The sequence below is a fragment of the Delphinus delphis genome, chromosome 2 (assembly GCF_949987515.2).
Source record: "Delphinus delphis chromosome 2, mDelDel1.2, whole genome shotgun sequence".
Taxonomy (NCBI): domain Eukaryota; kingdom Metazoa; phylum Chordata; class Mammalia; order Artiodactyla; family Delphinidae; genus Delphinus; species Delphinus delphis.
This window is the reverse complement of record NC_082684.1, coordinates 164,655,279-164,678,327: the sequence shown is the minus strand read 5'-3', so window position 1 is coordinate 164,678,327 and position 23,049 is coordinate 164,655,279. Positions and strand designations below refer to the sequence as shown.

The 23,049-nt window shown below is 37.1% G+C and overlaps 1 protein-coding gene across 10 annotated transcripts in view; it reads right to left on the bottom strand.

The window, feature by feature from the left end:
• The window catches only part of MLLT10 (MLLT10 histone lysine methyltransferase DOT1L cofactor), a 246,891-nt gene that overhangs the window by 131,251 nt on the left and 92,591 nt on the right, over positions 1 to 23,049 (bottom strand). For 9 of the 10 annotated variants that reach the window (XM_060006191.1, XM_060006190.1, XM_060006188.1 and 6 more), the window contains 3 exons: positions 12,794 to 12,897; positions 9,484 to 9,577; positions 7,479 to 7,574 (listed from right to left, as the gene is read on the bottom strand). In XM_060006191.1, the coding sequence (XP_059862174.1) occupies positions 7,479 to 7,574; positions 9,484 to 9,577; positions 12,794 to 12,897 (294 nt within the window). The remainder of the gene's footprint in view (positions 1 to 7,478; positions 7,575 to 9,483; positions 9,578 to 12,793; positions 12,898 to 23,049) is intronic. The other variant, XM_060006196.1, reaches the window with a different exon arrangement.

Below are 23,049 nucleotides of genomic sequence, written 5' to 3'. Positions count from 1 at the left end.
ATATCTCCTGTTTTTGTCTGCCCATTATTTTTCTTTAGGTAACTCTTCCCTACTCCTTGTGACCTTGCTAAGATCTTCAACCACAGTAACCCAATACTCCGGACCACAAGAGTGGGTGTGTTAAACAGGTAAGGCCAATCCTATGTGGACAACCCTCAGGGTCCCCAAACATTCTCAGTTCCAATGGCTTTCACTTAAGATTCTCCTTTGGTATGCCTATAATCACATCTTGTGCCCCAAAACTTGAAAGGTCTAAGATCTTACCGTACTTACAAGCTAACAATTAGCCCACCAGTTTCATGAGTGCTGGAAGAAGACACAAGACTCCTGGGTTGGACACAGAGGGCTCTATTACTCATAGCAATAGCAGTAGCCAGAGTGTCAGCATTTGCATCATTCCCCAACCCCCAATTCTGACAGGATAACCTGAAGGAGGCCAGATGACACTTGCACACAGAGGGGGTTGCATTTAAGGAGAGCAATCTTGGGCTTAGGGAACCCAATTCTGAACAGTAAGCATGCCTGCCAATTACCCCAGAAAGAGGTATTATCTCTGTATCTCCCAAGACTATATGCAACTCTGCCCTTGCTCTGGATGGTGCCTCCATTTTCCAAGGCTATTTATTATATAAAAACTTCGAAAAGATAAACAAAGGCAGTTGAAGTCTCTGCTCACAAGACGTGTACAAATGTCAGAGTCCCATGGAGAACTGTCTCCCAACAACTGATGCCAAAACAGACCAATGAAATATTCAACCACTATGATCTATTCTTTCTTCACAACCTTGAAGTTAACTCACTCTCTTAACTTGTTCTTGGGACCTCACTGAGTTCTTCCAGGCCCTTGCTCCAACACTTCCTCCAAATCTATATGCCCCATTCCCTAGTTTCACTTTAAACACTTTTGAAAATAACTTGTCTCCTTATCCTAATACCCAACCTGCTTAGCAATATCTCCCCTAGGATTCTGCCCTCGTCTACTTTCTCTGCTCCACTATCCAGGTGACCCGAAGTTGTAAGCACATCGGGTAGGGGGTCTCGGAGAAAGAGAACCAGGCATGGCCTTCTTGACATAAGAGAAGCCATTTCTGGCCTAAGCCATTTTGTGATCTAAGCCTGGCCGCAATGGAACAGGTCTCCATAATTATTGATCTTACAGGAAATGAGGGAAATGCAGGAACAAAGGAAAATTAACAGGGAAGAGCTAAATCAGACTGCAAGTTCGATCTGTTTGATTTTAACCTTTGCTTTTTGTTGCTTTTGTTATTTTAATCATATATAATGGCCTGCCTCAGGGAACCCTGCCCCTCTGCCTGAATGTTAAACTAAAGTGCCTCTGTTCAGCTCACCGGGAGACAATCTGACCCTGCCCGCCTGTGGATGGCTGCAAGAAAGAAGAAATTAACACACTCCCTCACAGAGGCTGGCCATTCCAGGGGATATTTGCAAAACTTACAGCCTTTTTACTTTACTTCCTCATCTCCCCCTCTCTGTGCTATAAAAGAAACTGGCATCCAAACCCCATATATAATATGGTTTTACGGAGACACCAGTCTGCCACCTTCTTGGTCTGCCAACTTTCCGAGTAAAGTTGTATTCCTTGCCTCAACACCTCGTCTGCGCTTCACTGGCCTGTCTTGATGCAAGTAGAGCGAGCTTGGACTTGGTAACAGAAATGCAGTCAAGAACCAATAATTCAAGACTTCCCTGGTGGCGCAGTGGTTAAGAATCTGCCTGCCAATGCAGGGGACACGGGTTCGAGCCCTGGTCAGGGAAGATCCCACATGCCGCGGAGCAACTAAGCCCGTGTACCACAACTACTGAGCCTGTGCTCTAGAGCCCGCGAGCCACAACGACTGAGCCCATATGCCACAACTATGAAGCCTGTGCGCCTAGAGCCTGTGCTCTGCAACAAGAGAAGCCACCGTAATGAGAAGCCCACGCACCACAAGGAAGAGTAGCCCCTGCTCACCACAACTAGAGAAAGCCCACGTGCAGCAACAAAGACCCAACACAGCCATAAATTAATTTTTTAAAAAAGAAACAAATAGTTCAGCAATAAAACAGGGTCCTAGTTCCTCCTCAAGGGATATATGTAACAATCTGATACCTGTCTTGAGTTCTGCAGGAATTAAGGCCCCCCACCCAAGGTGGAGGATGAAACAGATGATGTCGATCTTTTCTGACCCCTCCTGACTTTAATCAACTAAAGCTTGGACTCTCAACTTCTGCCCCAATTCTATGCTGAATTCTCCTCTGCTCAAGCCCCTTCATGAATATGCATGTACCCTTGGCTTAAAACTTCCCCACTTCTGCTGTTTGAAGAGATACCACTTTGGGAGAGATCCCTGGTGTTCTCCTTACTTGCTGTAAATAATAAATCTTTCCCCCTTCCCAGTCTTTGGCTTGGTTGTGTCTTTTGGCTCAACACCCACCAAGAGGCGAACCCAGTTTTCAGGTAGCGAAGTTACTCACATACAGGCCACTTCTTTTCTTCCACCCCTCCCACCACCCCCCAAACAGGGCAAGACAATACTCTTCTTTGTCCATTACCATACCTTAATCTTACATATTCCTCCAGGTATTACCCTATTTCTCAGTGGGCAGGAGCTGGAAAAATTTTTAGGAGATGATGCGTGAAAGCCTAACGAGCATGGAAGAGACTATTCCTAGCCTTTCAGGAGGCTGCTAAGGAGGGCTTAAAAGAGAAAAAAATGTACTTGAAAATTAGAGGAAAGGGGGTTCTTGTTATGTAGTAACAACATTTAGCAACATTATGCCCATGGTAACATAGAAAAGAGAAAGTGTACTCAATGTGTTGTATGATTTAACAAGGAGATTTTCTAGGTAATATGTTGAAAGTGCAGTCTTTTTGCTATTTATAGTAAAAAGCAGCATAGAGATAAACTAGGAAAACCACTGACAAAAAAGGAACCAAGACCTGCTGGTTTTATAAGTTGCCAGTCTTTCCAGACAGCAAACAATGCTAAAGTAAGGACTAGCTTCCAGAAAAACATAAAATCTAGGCTACTGTCAGAAAACCACTATATGAGAGCAAAGCAAGGGTATGACTGTAAAATCCACTGTTAAGATTTAGTGAGCCTCAGAGAACCTGAAACAATGTCAGGTGTCAGGGTCAGGAAAGACAAAGAAAGAATGAGGAAATATTCCAGACTGGGAAAAACTAAGAGACAGGACAACTGACTGCAACGTGTCATCCTGGATTGGATTCTGAACCAGAACTAAAAAAGTCTCCCTCTTTTAGTTAGTATGGAGGACATTAGTGGGTGGAATTCAAATAGGATCTATAGATCTAATAGTTCTGCAACAATGTTAATTTACTGCCTTTGATCATTGTACTGTAATCATGTAGGAAATTTCCCCTTTTATTAAAACTACACCTTAAAGGACTTAGGCTAACAGGGCATTATAATTTACTGTCTCAAGTTCAGAAAAAAGATTATACATAGAAAAGTGAGCGAAAGAGGGCAAAGGCGGGAGAGGAAGGGAGGACATGATAAAGCTAACAGGATGAAATGCTAACATCTTGGGAGTCTGGGTGAATGGTGCAGAGAAATAATGTGTAGTATTTTTGCAACTTTTCCCACAAGTCTAAAATTACTGCAAAATCAAAAGTTTAAAAAAAAAAAAGATGTTAATCCTTCTGGCTGGCTGCCCAACACCCCAGGATGAAGGATAAAACTAGCATTACTTATAAAACTATTCATGAAATGACACCTTTTTAATTGGGGTATAGTTGTTTTACAGTGTTGTGTTAGTTTCTACTGTACAGCAAAGTGTAGTTCCCTGTGCTATACAGCAGGTTTTCGTTAGTTATCTATTTTATACATATTAGTGTATATATGTCAATCCCAACCTCCCAGTTCATCCCACCCACCCCCTTTCCCCCTGCGGTGTCCATACGTTTGTTCTCTACTTCTGTGGAAATGACCTTCTTAATTAAATAGTCTCATCTCCTGTCACTCTTCGGCCCCACCACACACTCCAAACATTCTAAATTACTGTTCCTGCAAAGCCCTGCCCTCTCCCCCCTCTTAACTCTTTGCACACATAGAAGCTTAAAGCTTTAACCTGAGTGGAAGATTTCCAAAGGGAAGTACAAAAAGGGTGTGTGTGTGCGTGTGTGTGTGTGTGTGTGTGTGTGTAAAGGGTGACTCTCAAACTGAAAACTTAAAAAAAAACCAAAAATACAGAGAATGACAGCTCTGTGATTGAGTTTTATTCCTCCAAGGACCAAAGAAGTAGCCCAGTTCTCTTCGAAGAGATGAACAGTCCTAAACAAAAGGGAAGTCCAGTCAATTCCCTGAGGTTCACAAAACACTAACCAAAAAGCCTATCTCCCCCAACCTCCCAAAGCACCCTAACAGTATTTATACTAGCAATAACTCCTTCATTTGTTGCCAGTTATTAATAACATAATGGAACCAAGGGCAAGTAAGGGGGTGGAGTACAGGATGGGAGATAAATCCCTCTAATTGTAGTAGGGGACAGCTGGATTTCTGTCATACCTATTTGGAACTGAGTAAATTTCCATAGATACACTGCCACTAATGTTAATGTGGCTGTAACGTATTGTAAGTCTAGTCTAGCATAATACTGTACTACTGATACAATATAAGTTAACATTGATGAGTGGGAAGAGCATAAAGTGAGGATCAAATGAACTGGTACAGATTATCTCAATGCAAAAAATAAGCACTGATTTCTAAATGATGACCTCCAACATAGCCTTTAGAAAAAATATCCTTTCTGAAGCTCGGAGCCTCGCAAAACAATGGCATGTCTCCAAGTCTGATATGCATCTCCATTTCCTAACTTTTGCCCACATCTCACTCTATGGCAGTGCTTCTGTAAACACAAAAACCCTAGGCTTAAAAAAAAAATTCTATTTTACAATGAGCATTAATTGACATTAATAGTCTTAGAAGATATTCTTCTTAAATAGTAATGATCATGATCCAAACTATTTCATGATTGAATTAAGACCCTCCTATAATATGCATAGCTTTTCATTCATTTCAAACATGTACTTTGATTCTTTTAAAAATATATAAGCCAATATTTAGAGAAACTGTCTCTAATTCAAAGGTATATCTCACCATTAGCTTTTCCTCTCTCCTTGCTGGCATTTCACAGTTAATATCTAACCAGTAATAATATATCTTAGGCCACACAGAAATTCTCTCAAAAGCGAAGGCTAAATATTGGGTTGGCCAAAAAGTTCGTTCTGGTTTTTGTAGCTTATGGAAATCCCGAACGAACTTTTTGGCCAGCCCAATATTTTTTTAATTTTCTTATAGTTATATATAAAAAGTTAACTTATAAATTGATTTGATTTAAAAATAAGTGAGTTGGATAATACAATATTTAGTATTAAATATTCTTTATCATCACTTATTTATAACTTAATAAACATGTGACAGAATGAACATGGATAAAAGAATTCACAGGGAACATGATTCTAACATATCTTATGAACAATATCACCAAATTTTAGTTCATAATATATAGTATTTTAAATTAGTAAAATCCAAATAGATTATAAGTACTACTTGTCAAAACATTTTATAACACGATATGCATATTTTCAAGACAACCCTATTAGATGTTAAAGTCTTAAAAGAGGTAAGGAGGGATGAAGAGAAAGACAGTCTGTAACACCCTATCTTTACAGCTACGTCATCACTTAACATCATACCATAATAAAAAAGTCCCTCCCCGAATATTCCTAAGGCAAGCAAACAAGTCTAACAATAATAATAAATTTATAGTATGTTTATCTCACAGCCTTTATAGATTATCAGAAAATCTTAATTATTAGAAAATAAAATGCACAAACTGATTTTAAGTCTGACAACAAAATCAAGTTGTACTAAACTTATACGTGCTAAAAGTAAAATTCAAATAGTATTTATATACTAATGAAAATACCAACAGCTAGAATTTAAAGTTAAACAAGTTTGACTAACTTAATACATTGTTTTTTAATACAGTATTCAACGACTGCAAAAACTCATAAAATGAAAACTTTAATTCATTCCTAGAAGGAAAAAAAGATTAATAAATAAATAGTCACCAGTACCGTATTTATTGAATACTGTACTACATTTAATAATTGTCCATTAAAAATAACATGACAGGGCATAGATTAAGATAAATATGGTCATACAGCAAATACTTCTTTAAACAGATAATCCTCATGAAATGGCAGAATATAAGAACATCATTGGTATGACTTCCCTTTTCACAATTTATAATAAGCCCTACCTAAGACTTCCTCAATCATGATTAAAAAGTTTAAATAGAATCTCACAATGCTTGTTACAAAAACTGCTAATTAAACCAAATCTGCCATTTTTCCATGAGCAACACAAGCAACAATAAACAGCAAAATCAAACCCTACTATTGTCACTATCACAAAACCACCTCGTTAAAGAACTCAAAATGAATATGTGTACTTGTTGCCTAAGATCTACCAAAAATATATAAACCTAACAAATGTTCGGAAGGAGAATATAAAGTTATAATTATTATTCACTAATAATTGGAAAATTAATCTCAAAACAAAAAATTTAAGCTTTCAAAATGTTTACCTTGAAAAAAGAAACAAATTCTAACCAAATTCCTAAGTATTTACAAACATGAAAATGTTAAGTGATTTAGTTTTTCACACAATCTGTAGAAATATCTTCCAAACTAGTTTATACCAACTGTTTAAAAGTAATATTCTTTCCTAATTGAAGAAGTCCTCTGTATCTTCACTTTGTTGAAAACAATCCATAGCAGTATCCTTTTCTTATGTGGGCAATATGTCCTATGAATGACTCTACAGTACTTATCATTAGTTCACTAAAAATTACTCATATCCTTTACAATAAGTAAAAATGTAAGCAGAAAACAGGTAAGTCAGAAGAAGACAGATTAGTATTAGGCAAGCTTTTAGTGTTTTAATTAAAAGACAGAATATTCTCAAACAAATGGTATGACATTTGGTCATTAAAAAAAATAATAATCCATTAGTACCACTGGGGAAAAAATAACAGTCAAGAATATACAGAACTTCAAAATTGTTCTATATTATAAAGGGAAAAGGCTGATGAGATTTTTACTTACATGTGAAATAATCAGTTAATAATATCTAGCAACAAACCATTATTGCTAAAGTTACCCAAAGATTTCAAAAGATGACCAGAGTAACACATGCAAGAAATCCCTCACATGCCTTCAATAAAGTTTTCAATATTTCAAATTTTCAGTTGAAATGGGTACAACCATATTCACAAATATGGCGTATTATTTTAAACCTACTCTTTGACTTAATACTCTGTATTAGCCAAAATTTTTCAGTATTTCAATGTTTTCATTCAGCTATCAAGAAACTTAATTTTATCTAAAAACGGGAAAAAAATCTATTAAGTAGATGTGCTACATATTTAGCAACAACAAATCCACTTACTTTTTTCTCTTTCTCATGATGTTTATCCTGAGAGTGAGAGGAAGAATCACTTAAACTTTGATCATATGACCTATTACATCCCCGTTTGCTCTTTTTCTAAAAAAGAAAATATGTATACATATAGGTATATGTATATAAAATTTGAAATCTTTTGTTAGGTTTAAACCAATTCAAGTGTGAAGTACTATAAAATGTCTACTGAAGGAAAAAAAAAGTCTATTTCAAACTATATACTCCAGACACCATCCATATATTATATATTGCATTATAAAGGAAAATCTAACCCTAAATCTAAGATTAATGCCATGTTTTTGTATGTTTATTAAAAAGTGTGAAAACAGACTATACTTTCAAACAAGCAGTAGCTTATTTGTCATTTTATTACAAAACCACCTCATTAAAGAGATCAACTATAGTTTTCAACATCTGGTTTAAAAAACTAAAGATGTTTCAACCAAAAATAGAGAATGCCATATTGAAAAAGGATGCCAAGACTAGAAGAAAAGAAAAGAAAATATCTGAAGAGTTACTTTATGCCACTAGGAAAAGCAAGAAGCCTTTTAATCTCATACGTTCAGTATTAAGGCATACGATTTTCTAAAAATTTGTCTCTGCAGTTCATATAGAAAAAAAAAAAATGAAAGGAAATGTCAGCATTAGACCCATGCATTTTTCAAAGCATTACTAAAACTATTACACATTTCTATTTAAAATACTTACACAGATTCATAATAAAGTATGACAGAGTTACTGGAGGTGTTAAAATTTGGTGGTACCATAACTAATTAAACTAGATAAAAGTGACTATAAAAGATGATCAAATTCCATGCAAACATAGATCTTATACAATCTTATTAAATTATTAAACAGACTTTTTCCCCCAACCACCAAATGGGATAACAGCATATTAATAAGTAACAATGAAAAAATTCTATTTACGCAAAGGTCAAAATCCACTTTCATTATTTCTATATTTTATCTATATCATCTCTGATTTAGAAAATGAACATTCCAATGTGGTTTTAAAGCAAATTTTCAATTTTACTATCTCAAGATTTCTCTTAGAACACTTCAATGTTCTTTGACAGTCATTAAAATAAATCAAAGTCTTCAATATTAAACAATATATATGTACAATCTTAAATATTTTATATGCACAAACCAGAATACTGGAGTCATGAGTTGCTCATTTCTTAAGAAAGGGGCCCCTAATGATATTATTTATTTTTAAAAAAGAAAGAAATAGCCCTATTCACAGGGGAGAGGTAACAATAAAAAGTAACAATGAGACACTAAAGAAAAACAAAGAAGCCTTATATTTTCAGTATACAAATCTGATACCACTAAAGACTGAGAAATAGACAATGGGGCATTAAGGAAATATTGATCTGTCAAAGGAACATGGACACAAAATACGTAATGGTTAATCAAATAATACTAACTCATCCATGCTACTATGTGACAGTAAAGAGTGATCAAATGTAAAATATTTCCAAAGTTGTATTTAAATATATTTTTCTCAAGATCTTTAACCAAGAAGTTACAAAAGAGCCTTGTTTCAGGTTTACTATCTCCAAGTAAATAAAAATGAAAATAAATAATAAAATGGGTAATAGTAATAAAGCAAAAAGATGAGAAACAAGTGATAATCACAAAATACATAATCAAACATCAAAAATTAAATTAACTGAAAACGGTGGTAAATTACAAAGAGTTCTTTACACATTTGTATTTTCTACTAAATGTATACCAACATTTACTATTAACTATTAATATATATTCTAAAGTAGAATATTCACCTTCATAAATGAACCCAAGCAAAGCAAAATCTTTTAAAATTACTAGAGCTTTTAATTCCCAACAAAGAACACGCTAAGCAAACTTAATCTGAAGCATAAACAACCAAAAAAAGTAATGGCTATTATGCCTTTTCTATAAAAGACTCAACTCTATTGTCAAAACTAATTATTATCATTTTAAAATTAAATTCAAGACAAACTCTTACCAGCTTACTGAAATGGTATTTACAGTAGCCACAGTATTGGACGTTATCTGCACCATTACCTTCTTCTTCACAAAGTAGTCCTGCAAACTGAGCACTGAAAAAGAAAGCCAAGTATATCAACAAAATTTCAAACCATGGTGTGTGTATATATATCTCTATATATTATATATATATATATAAAACTTAAAATTCACTTCCAAGCATGTAGGGTTTATAAGAAAACCTTACATCTCCTAAGAGAAAAAGGGAAAATAAAAGGCTTTACTCTAGCTGAGACCAAGAACATTTCATCCCATCCTATGACTGATATATTTTTAAAGTTATATACATGGTTTAAAATAAACTTTTTATCCATCTCTAACAAGGATGAAGATTTATTCACGTTTTATGTCAACAAGCAGACATTAAATTTCTTTTAAGATATCTCCACACCCCAAACTTAACACTTCATTTTACTTTTTCAATCTCTATCACAGGTACAACTGGAAAGGCCAGGCGTCTAAAGGGCTGACATGACATATGATGCAGATTACATACTGTTAGAAGGAAAATGCTTCAAGTCATACCATAGTACAGTAGGTAAGAGAAACGTAAACTGTGTTTTTCTAGTTAAAAACAATGGAAGAAATGGAACTGAAACCTAAAGCTATGATATTCATATTTTTAAAAAACACGAAGTGCTAAAGTTTAGAATCATTATCTTGTCAATTTGACCTTCCACTTTTAACATTCCAAAATTAAAGTACTAGTATGTATCTCATACCCAAAAAAGGTCTTTCATTTTTGGAAATTTAAATACAATATTAAGAGAATTCTTTTTATTTTTTATTGAGGTATAGCTGAATTACAATGTTGTGTTAATTACTGAGGTACTACAGCAAAGTGACTCAGTTATACACATATGCACATTCTTTTCCACTATGGTTTATCACAGGATACTGAATATAGTTCCCTGTGCTATACAGTAAGACCTTGTTGTTTATCCATTCCATATATACCAGCTTGCACCTGCTAATCCCAAACTCCCAATCCATCCCCCTCCCCCTTGGAAACCACCAGTCTATTATCTGTGTCCCTGATTCTGTTTCTGTTTCATTGATAGGTTCATTTGTGTCATGTTTTAGATTCTACATATAAGTGATATCATATGGTATTTGTCTTTTTCTTTTTGAATTACTTTGCTTAGTATGATAATCTCTAGTTGCATCCATGTTGCTACAAATGGCATTCTTTCATTCTTTTTTATGGCTGAGTAGTATTCCACTGTGTGTGTGTGTGTGTGTGTGTGTGTGTGTGTGTGTGTGTGTGTACACCACATCTTCTTTATCCATTCATCTGTCGATGGACATTTAGGGTGTTTCCATGTCTTGGCTATTGTGACTAGTGCTGCTATGAACGTAGGGGTGCATGTATATTTTTGAATTATACAGTTTTGTCTGGATATATTCTCAGGAGTGGGAATGCTGGATCATATGGTAATTCTAGTTTTAGTTTTCTGAGGAACCTCTATACTGTTTTCCACAGTGGCTGTACCAACTTACATTCCCACCAACAGTGTAGGAGGGTTCCCTTTTCTCTACACCCCCTCCAGCATTTGTTATTTGTAGACTTTTTAATGATGGCCATTCTGACTGGTGTGAGGTGGTACCTCACTGTAGTTTTGATTTGCATTTCTCTAATAATTAGTGATTTGAGCATCTTTTCACGTACTTAGTGGCCACCTGTATTTCTTCTTTGAAGAAATGTCTCTTTAGGTCTTCTGTCCATTTTTCAATTAAGAGAATTTAAAAGAAACAAAAATCTTTTCCATGGGACTTCTCTGGTGGTCCAGTGGCTAAGACTCCATGCCACAGGGGGCCCATGCCGCAGGGGGCCCAGGTTCAATCCCTGGTCAGGGATTTACATCCCACATACCACAACTAAAAGATCCCGCATGCCGCAACTAAAGATCCAGCAGGCTGCAATGAAGATCCCGCATACCGCAACTAAGACACAGCGCAGCCAAAAGAATAAATAAATATTAAAATATATATATTTTCCATTCCCCAAAAGTAATCTAAAATGGACTTCATAAATCCACATACTAAAAGCTCAGGAAATAAAGCCTGTTCCTATACTGGCTGATAAATATAGACTGATTTTTAAAATTAATAACTATATGAGTTACACCCAAACTTTTATTTTTTATTTTATTTATACTTTTTTGGCCGCACAGCATGTGGGATCTTAATTCCCCAACCAGGGATCGAATCCGTGCCCCTTGCAGTGGAAGCATGGAGTCCTAACCACTGGACTACCAGGGAAGTCTCGCCAAACTTTTAGTTTTAATTGTTGTCTATTATGTTGAATGTTTTGTTTTAGGATAATTTGTGCTTTTGAAATTTTATGCTCAAAAAAACATATAAGTACAAGTTTTAGTATCAATTTACACTGCCTCCAAAAATTTAGTAACACGTGTTAAGAACAATAATAATGTTCACAATTTTTGCCCTGAAATCCGACTCCATGGAACTGTGCCCACTTCATAGTAAATACTCAATACATAATAGCTATTAATTATCATTAGTTACTATTCTAAGGAAATTACATTTATGTTTGTTGAATGCACAAAATGTTCTTTACAGCACCACATATTATAAAACAATTTGGAAACAATGTGTCTCAAATTGGTGAAACATTAAATAAAATACTAACATTTGATAGGATATAATGCAGCCATTTCCATGTTGCTAGTGGACTATATCATCTTACCAAAATTTTTGGTGAAAAAATTATCAAAAAACAATGTTACATTTAAACTGTGATTTTAACAAATTATGCAACAAATAGGTACATGGATAAAAACTGAAAAGAAACATGAACAAAATAAAACTAGAATGTTATTTAAAAAAACATTTAAGTAACTTTTTAAGGAACAGCCACTATAATACTGAGAATCATGGCGATTGCTTTTTTTTCCCCTCTTGAAACACAGTGAAAAAATGCTATCATTCATTAAATCGTTACTAGTATTTCAGGTACTGCACTAAATTTATCTACATCAGCTCTTTTAATCCTAATGACAAATCCAAGGGTAGGTAACCAACAGAAGTATTTTAAACAAAATGTAACTGAATAAGGCACTAGAACCAGGGTCCACCTACTGGACTCTGGTAAATACACTCAATTATTAGAATTATCTTTATTACAGTAAATATAAACATAGACACTATCCTAACAAAATTTACTTTAATAATATTTGGGTACCTAAGTTTTTAACTTACAAGGTATTCCCAATTTCACTTCTGTACAATGACAGAAACATACTTACCATGTCACATGGAAAGCCTGTCGACATCCATGTTTATTACATGTCATGCAAGCACCAGTGGCTGCTTTGCTTTCTCTTCCTTGTTCATCACAAATGTAGCAAGTCTTAGGGTAAAGAAACAAAACAAATTGAAAAGAAAACAAAAACTTTACGAGTGCTTCACACAAATAAGGATTTTATAGTTATCTTCAGAAGTCAAGATCAGGTTTACTATCTAACCTACTCCAAATCATGAATTCATTTTTTTTCTGACTGTAATCTAATTTTTCCAAACATGAAAACATCAATACAGACATAAACGGTCCTAGTACGATTTCACAAGGCAGTGTTTCCTTAGACTCAAAAACCCCACAAGATAAGAAGAATCTTCGCAGGAACTGAGGCCAGGGGGCAAGACACAGCCTACCCCACCTCAGTATTAATATACTCCTCCTCACCAATATTTAACTGATTCCTGTAACAAAGGTGTAAAAAGAGGTTTGCTTTCTTTTCTGCTGGAAGTAAGCATAAATAAAGGAGGTTGATACAGGGAGTTGGGACTTAGAGGTGAAGGACAGTCCTAAATGAGTGAGCAAGGTTTAGGTCATTCCAACTGTCCACAAAATCCCACATGACCTATCATTCAGCCCTGCCAACCTGACAAAACAGGCCTGGGAGGAAGACACTTTAGGAGATCAGAGATGTCCCCAAGAGGTATTGGCCAATGAACACTCCCAGCAACTTTGACATCTATCTGGTCCTTCTCCCAGTTGAAAATAGCTGATAGACCGCACCACATATTCATGAAAGACTAAATTATAAAAATGGCAATCTACAAGTGTATAATGAATAAAATTATCAACTGACTGTAAGTTGAGTATACAAAAATTAATGCCTAACTACATATACTCAGATGATACAATTCTAAAAAGAAACCAATTTCTCAACAGTAACAAGGTATAACCTAGCAAACTTCAATAGGACCACATGTATTTTTAAATTTGGAGAAGTTTCCCCCACTATGCACTGTGGTGCCAAATAACACCGTTCAACAATATTGATAAGAACACAGTTTCAAAAAAAGAGTAATATATAGTAAAGTCAGGTAAATGAATTTCAACTCCTCTGCTGAAAGACATGGATTCAGACTGAACTGAATTACAAAAATTATCTTATATCTCTAAAAAGTAAAATTCTTAGTTACAACAAAACTAACCTAGACACACTGAATAAGAGCATCTCTAGAGACCTCCCTGGTGGTCCAGTGGCTGAGAATCTACCTTCCAATGCAGGCGACGTGAGTTCGATCCCTGCTTGGGGAACTAAGATCCCATGTGCCATGGGGCAACGAAGCACACGTGCCACAGCTACTGAGCCTGCACGCTCTACAGCCTGCACCATAACTAGAGAGAAGCCCAAACACCGCAACGAAGAGCCCGCTCGCTGCAACAAAACTAAGCCCACATGCTGCAACTACTGAGCCCATGCACTCTAGAGTCCACGTGCCACGCTAGAGAGAAGCCCACTCACCGCAACAAAAGATCCCACATGCCGCAACTTAGACCTGATGCAGCCAAATTAATTCATTAATTAATTAATTTTTAAAAAGAGCATCTCTAACTGTTCAAATTACCAGAAGGCAATATCAAACAATTACAATGGAAACATTTAACATACATCTTTTAGCCTATAAATGATCAATAAAATTTTAAAAAGAAAAGTACAGAGCAGATTGAAACAGTAACTTTTTTTTAATTAATTTATTTTATTTATTTATTTTTAGCTGTATTGGGTCTTCGGTGCTGCGTGAAGATTTTCTCTAGTTGCAGTGAGCGGGGGTTACCCTTCATTGTGGTGCACAGGCTTCTCATTGCAGTTGCTTCTCTTGTTGAGGAGCACAGGCTCTAGGCGCATGGGCTTCAGCAGTTGTGGCACACAGGCTCAGCAGTTGTGGCTCATGGGCTCTAGAGCGCAGGCTCAGCACTTGTGGCACATGGGCTTAGCTGCTCCACGGCATGTGGGATCTTCCCGGACCAGGGCTCGAACCCGTGTCCCCTGCATTGGCAGGCAGACTCCCAACCACTGCACCCCCACAGAAGTCCCGAAACAGTAACATTTTAAATGGCAAAATTCAGGGAAAATATGCAAATAGGCCTCAAAGAATATCTCAGTAACTTCCAACAGAGCTGACAGTGAAAAGACACCATCATTTGACCACTCAATAAAACTAAAATTATGACATATTTTTTTTTTAAAGCAGTTAGGCCTTCCAGACTTCTGAAATACCAGAGTGAAGAGGTCCACGGATCCTCTCCTCAGTAAATTAACCATTTCATAGGTGAAAAAGAACCATTTAAAGTCTCTGTATAGAATAAGCTACAAGGATATATGGTACAACACAGGGAATATAGCCAATATTTTATAATAACTATAAATGGAGTATAACCTTTAAGAATTATGAGTTACAAAAAAAATGAGTTACTATATTGAAAATCTGTAACTTACATGGTACTGTATATCAATTACACTTCAATAAAGAAAAATAATAAAGTCTCTGAAAATTGTCCTGAAGACATGCAGAAAGCAGAAGATTTTACCCAAGACAATCTACTAAATCTCAATAAGAACAGTGAGAGCCGGTGGCATTTGAGCCATGATCTGCCCCCATCACCACCACCACCCCCACATACTGCTTCCTGTGATGGAAGTTCCTTTCTGGGTGGCGCTGTCAAGAAGATGAGGGCTCCCTCTCTCCACAGATCCTAGTCTAAGGCTACAATTTTACCCGAGGAGGGCCAGGTCTCCAGTGACTCTCATACTACTACTCATCCTGGTAGCTCCCATTCATAGCCTCCCACCCTAAAAACAGGCCAAGTTTCCTGAGGCCCTATCATTCCTTCCCCAGCTTGCTAGCAGAATGGAAGTTCCATGCTAGGAGGGATAAGCTGGGCTACTATACCCTTCCCTCCTTCCAGCACCCTGTCAGAGTACACGTGCCTCTTCAGGAGAAGCAAAGTGCTGTCACCATCCCCAGCTCCAGAGCACTAGTGCAGAGGTTCTGTCTCTACAAGGAGAAGGAAGACTCATTCTCTAGAGGGGCTACTATCTTAAATGTCTAATTTTTAGGGACTTCTCTGGTGGTCCAGTGGTAAAGAAACTGCCTTCCAATGCAGGGGACGTGGGTTCGATCCCTGGTAGAAGAACTAAGACCCCACACGTTGCAGGGCAATTAAGCCCACATGCCACAGCTATTGAGCTCACATGCCTCAACGAGAGAGCCCACGTGCCGCAAACTACAGAGCACACGCATCACTAGATAGAGAGAAAGAAAAAATAAATAAAACCAGCACGCCACAATTAAAGACAAGCCTGCGCGCCGCAACTAGTGAGAAACCTGAGCAGACCACGTGCCTTAATGAAAAAGATCCCACGTGCCTCCACAAAGATCCCGTGTGCCACAACTAAGACCCGACGCAGCCAAAAAAATAAATAAAATAAAATGTCTAATTTTCAACAAAAAATTATAAGACATGCAAAGAAAGAGAAAAGTATGACCCATTCATAAGAAAAAAAAAAAAGCAGGCATCGATAACTGTCTTTGCGGGGAACCAAGATGTTGGACTTAGGAGACCAAAACCAACCAAACAGAAATTCTCGATTTTAAAATTCACTAAAAGGGGGGCTTCCCTGGTGGCGCAGTGGTTGAGAGTCCGCCTGCCGATGCAGGGGACACGGGTTCGCGTCCTGGTCCGGGAAGATCCCACATGCCGCGGAGCGGCTGGGCCCGTGAGCCATGGCCGCTGAGCCTGCGCGTCCGGAGCCTGTGCTCCACAACAGGAGAGGCCACAACAGTGAGAGGCCCGCGTACAGCAAAAAAAAAAAAAAAAAAAACCCACACTAAAAGGGCTCAATGGTAGATTTGAGTTGGCAGTAGGGAAAGAATCAACTTTAAAAATAGATCAATAGAGAATTTACAATCTAAGGAACAGATTTTTTAGATTATATTACCTAAAGAACAGTTTCAGAGAAACGTGGTATGCCATTAACTGCATTAACAGATGTGTAATGAGAAAATCAGGAGAGGAAAGAAAAGGATAGAAACTGTACCTGAAGAAATAATGGTCGAAAACTTCCCAAATGTGATGAAAAACAATAACGTACACATCCAAAAAGCTCACCGAACTCCATACAGGATAAATACAAACAGATGGACACTCAAAATGCTGAAAGGCAAAATAAAGAGAAAATCTCGAAAGCGAAATGAGGGAAATGGATCATCAAATACAAGTAAACCTGAGGTTTCATTAGGAATAAAATAGGGGACAGAAAGCAGTGGAATAACATTCAAAATGCTGAAAGAACAAAACTATCAGCCAAGAATCCTATATCCAGAAGAGCTATATTGCAGAAATAATGGCAAAATAACATTCTCAGGCCCAAAAAAACTGAGATACTTTGTTGCTCCAAACCTCACTAACAAGAACTACAAAAAGAAATTCCTTAGGCTAAAATTAAGTGACACTAGACAGTAATTGCAAGCCACACAAAAAAACAAAGAGTTCCTCAATAAAGCTGAAATTTTAAAAAATAAATATATAGGGCTTCCCTGGTGGCTCAGTGGTTGAGAGTCCGCCTGCCGATGCAGGGGACACGAGTTCATGCCCCAGTCCGGGAAGATCCCACGTGCCGGGGAGCGGCTGGGCCCGTGAGCCATGGCCACTGAGCCTGCACATCCAGAGCCTGTGCTCCGCAACGGGAGAGGCCACAACAGTGAGAGGCCCGCGTACCGCAAAAAAAAATAAGTAAATAAATATATAGACCAATTAAAAAACAAAGAGTTCTGACAAAGGTAATTATATACGAAATGATAAAAGATAGTATGATGAGATATTTCTTTCTCATTCTCTTAATTTAAAAAACAATCACATAAAACAATGTCCATAAATTGTATTGTTGGGACTATAACATATAGAAATGTAATATATGTGACAATGACGACACAATGAAAGAGAGTGGGAATAAGTTATTTTGGAGTAAGGAAATAACACGAGATGGTAACTGGAACCCATAGGAAGAAATGAAGAGAAATAAAAATGGTAAACAGGAAAACACACACTCTATAAATATATCTGTGGTCTTCATCTCTTAGCTTCTTTAAAAAATGTAAGATTATATAAAGCAATAATTTTAACTACTTTGGGGCTTGTAGTATATATAGAGACATGATATCTATAATACTAATAGCACAAAGGTGGAGAGGAAAGAAATAAAATGAATGCTATAAATTTTTTATATCTTACTGGAGTTAAGTAGATTCTGGTAAGTTAAGATGAATATTGTAAGCCCTAGAGCAACCACTAAGAATATAACCGAAGAAAATATAATTTAAAAATCATGAAAGGAATGAAAACGGTACACCAGAAAACATCCACTTATAAACATTAAAGAAGGTAGTGTACAAAGAGAAAAAACAAAGTAGTCACAAGACAAAGAAAACAAATTAAGGGACTTCCCTGGTGGCGCAGTGGTTGAGAATCTGACTGCCAATGCAGAGGACACAGGTTCAATCCCTGGTCTGGGAAGATCCCACATGTCACAGAGCAACTAACCCTGTGCGCCACAACTACTGAGCCTGCACTCTAAAGCCCGTGAGCCACAACTACTGAAGCTCATGCACCTATAGCCTGCGCTCTGCAACGAGAAGCCACTGCAATGAGAAACTCACACACCATAACAAACAGTAGCCCCTATTGGCCTCAACTATAGAAAGCCCACAGACAACAACGAAGACCCAGCACAGCCAAAAAAACAAAACATTGCTGTTAATAAAAAAAAGTAAAAAAGAAAACAAAGTAAAACGGCAGATGTAAACCCAACCACATTAATAGCACTGAATATGAAAATAATCCAATCAAAAGGCAGAGACTGATTAACTGAATTAAAAAAAAAAGTTCCAGGCTTCCCTGGTGGCACAGTGGTTGAGAGTCCGCCTGCCGATGCAGGGGACACGGGTTCGTGCCCCGGTCCGGGAAGATCCCACATGCCGCGGAGTGGCTGGGCCCGTGAGCCATGGCTGCTGAGCCTGCTCGTCTGGAGCCTGTGCTCCGCAACGGGAGAGCCCACAACAGTGAGAGGCCCGCGTACCGCCAAAAAAAAAAAAAAAAGTTCCATATGCCATCTATAGGATGCATACTTTAGATCTGAAGACACAAGTAAGTTAAAAGTAAAACGATGAAAAAAGATATACCATGCAAAAGGCAAGCAAACACAAGGCAATGCATACTTTAGATTTGAAGACACAAGTAAGTTCAAAGTAAAAGGATGAAAATAGATATACCATGCAAAAGGCAAGCAAATACAAGTGGCTTATTATCAGACAAAAAAATAGACGGTTGAGGGACTCCCCTGGTGGCGCAGGGGTTAAGAATCTGCCTGTCAATGCAGGGGACACCGGTTCGATCTATGGTCCAGGAAGACCCCACATGCTATGGAGCAACTAAGCCCATGTCCACTACTATAAATAAATAAATTTATTTTAAAAAAAAGAAAAATAGACTGTTGAGAGAGATTTTATAATAATAAAACAGATATAACAATTATAAGCATATATACATGCAACCAACAAGAGCTTCCAAGACACATGAATCAAAGGAGGAAAAAAGTGATTTGCAAATTTTAAATTTCGCAATTAAATAGCTATTGGATCGAGAAGAAAAATTATAAACTAACTTGAGGATTATTTAGAAAATGATCCCAAACAACAAAATCGCATCTAAATAAAATGTCAAGTATGTGAATAAAGCTATACTCAGAGGCAAACTTATAGCCTGAAAACTTTCATTTTAAGGGGGGAAAAAGTCATAGTTTGACCTAATATTTTGAATAAAAGAAACAGTGTTCATATCAAAAGGATTCAGGGGCCAAATTCCACCTCTACCTAAAAAGTAGAGCGCTGAAAGAACATCACTCTAAACCTATCAAGAAAAAGCCATTTAATCTATAAAACCCACAACTTTTCTTGAAACTATGAAAGATTTGCACCTGCAAAGGCAACCAAATAGTTTGAAATCCAAGGGCAGACACACTCTCCTTCAGCTGCCTAAAAACCACAAGACACTCAGACTATCCACTAACGACAGAGCAAGGGAAGAAAATGTGGAGGAAGACATGCAGATAAGAAACCAGCTAAAATTTTAACAAATTGCTCAAGGCTGATTGTGGGCTACTGCAGTAGTACAGAACCACTGGAACCACAGACAGGAGTTCACACTCACTCACAGGCTCTACTCCATGAAGATTTACAAGGAGCTCTTGGGGAAGACTGGAAGGAGACAAAACAACCAGAAAGAATCTCCCTTGGTGGTGCAGGCATGAAGGAGAGGATCAGGTGCCACTGAGGCAAAGATATGAAATCCCATCTCTTGCCCAGACACTACTCTCAAAAGCCTTGAGCGTCTGGGGGATTGGCAGCAAATCCTGTCACACCCAGGGCATAAGTAAAGACCCATGATGGCTAGGAGGACAAAGGGGAAAATCTTTTTCCCCTAAACAAGGGGCAGGAAAAATTCCTGACCCCAGGATCTGTTATCGGAGGTCTTCTAACACTTGGGGAGAGACAGGAAGCTGTCTCCCTCCCAAGTCCTTCCACAGATGTAAAGTCTGCCAAAGGCAGGAGGCAATGAATTGGTGAAACCCTGAGGCCCAGATATACAGAGCCCACCAAGGACTGAGGCTGGACCAAAACCACCAAGAAATCAAAAGCCCAAAACATCAAATAATAAACGACAGCAGTCTAGCACTAACAGGTGGGACAAAAGTGTGGTAAAAGGAAGAGCACAGAAAGAAACCAACCTCTGTGGCACCAAATCACCCAATATTCCAGCCCTCAACCTAAACATAAGGTATCATTAGAGGAGGATGAAGGGGCAGGGCCACCCCAATGGACTCAGAAAACAGATCATCAAGCCACAGAGAGAGGTCACACAATGTTACTTCCACCGCACTTTATTAGCCAAAACAAGTTACAGAGCAGCCTAGATACAAGAGATGAGGCATTTACTTTTGGTACGAATGTAAACTGGTGCAGCCACTATGGAAGACAGTATGGAGGTTCCTTAAAAAACTAAAAATAGAGTTAACATATGATCCAGCAATCCCACTCCTGGGCATATATCCAGAGAAAACTATAACTCAAAAACACACATGCACCCCACTGTTCATATTTACAATAGCCAAGCAGCACTATTTACAATAGCCAAGACATGGAAGCAACATAAATGTCCACCATCGACATATAAATGGATAAAGAACATGTGACACACACACACCCCACGTGGGGGATAAATTTGGAATTGGGGATTAACATATACACACTACTATATATAAAATAGGTAAACAACAAGGACCTACTGTATAGCACAGGGAACTATATTCAATATCTTGTAATAACCTATAACAGAGAAGAATCTGAAAAAGCATATATATGTATGTATGTGTATACAGACATAGATATAACTGAATCACTTTACTATACACCTGAAACCAACACAACTTTGTAAATCAACTATACTTCAAGAAAAAAAAATTCTTAATAGCTTTCCACATCTATTCCTTTAGAAAAAAGATAAAGGGAAGTTGGGCTAGCAATTTCTAAGTTTTCCTCTACCATTATCCTCTTATAGTTCAATGACACCATGTTTTATAGTATTTTTGGTTTGTTTGGTTGGTCTGTTATGATCCTTCCTATACTTATAAACACTCATTCCTTCATGGCCATTCAGTAAATAAAAGCTATTCAAAAGGATAAATCCAGGATATACCCATCATCTGCCAACTACTTTCTATGGAAATTGCAGCTTTCTAAACTAAATGCTTCCTTGACTCTAAAGAACACAAGACCACCCAAAAAAGTTCCCAAATATCTATGTTGCCCCAATCTTCCCATTTCTTAAAAATTATTGAAACGTAATTAAAGGTAACATATGCCACTCAAATTTATTAACAAAATGTATATGTTAGTGAAATAAGGAATTGATACAAGAAAATATGAGAGGTCAAAAAATAAAAACAAGAATCTGATGACAAATGGTACAGAAACTGGCCACTATATATATAATGATGTGGAAATTTTAACAAAATAAGTCAACACAGTGAGTTCTCTGCAACTGGATATACTATACAAATAGTCTAGAAATTTTCCTTTTTTTCTTCTAAATCTTACAGTGTTCCAGCCACACAGGATTTATTATTCTCTGAACTGCCTAGCACCTCCCCTTTGTACCTATTACCCTAATTTATGCTACTTTCTCTGTCTAGAATTATTATTTGATTCTTTCTTCCACAGGTCAAATTTCTTATTATCATGCACAGCCGTTATATAATATCTTTGTGTGCCTTATTCAATTCCTTAGACAAAAATAATCCCTCCTTTCATTATGTTCCATAATACTCTATTCAGATTTTTTATTATTTATAATTTCTTATTATTTTCATACATCGTAGTTATATATTTACTTGACTGTCTAAGTGTCACATGGAGATAAACCCTGTATTTTATGAAACTCTGAACTCTTAGCGTCTAGCACAATGCAAAGCAGGTCCATTTTAAGTGCCCAATACATTTATTAATAATCTCCACATTATCCTTTACTACCACTCATTAAGGACTGATGTATTCCAGGGGAGCTCCCTGGCAGTCCAGTGGTTAGGACTTGGCGTTTTCACTGCCATGGTCCAGGTTCAATCCCTGGTCAGGGAACGCCCCCACACGTCCCCCAAAGAGAAAAAAAAGATTGATGTCTTCCAAAATGCAACAATCCATTTTCCCATTGTTCCTATCATTTCAGAATTCCATGTCCCCTATTAACCATACTGAATATTCACGAACAGAATATTATTCTTTTTAAGGTTAACTATACAGACCAACAACCATAAGAATCCAAGAAACATATAAGGAAAAAATTTGACAGAGAGATACACCATGCTTCTGGAAGGGGAGATGCAATATTCCAAGAAGATCAATTTTTCCCCAAAATAGTATTTCACTGTAGCACCAGTAAAATTAAAATTGTATTGTTACTCTTAAGGTTCATCTAAAAAAAGAAATACATGACAATATTTGTTCTACCATGTACCAAGATGTATTTAAAGCCATAATAATTTAAAACAGTGTGGTAGTAGACTAAGAATAGAAAGACACATCAATGGAACAGAAAAAATGTCAAGAATAGCCAAGAATTTAATAATGATTCAAACAGTATTTCAAATCACTGTGCAAA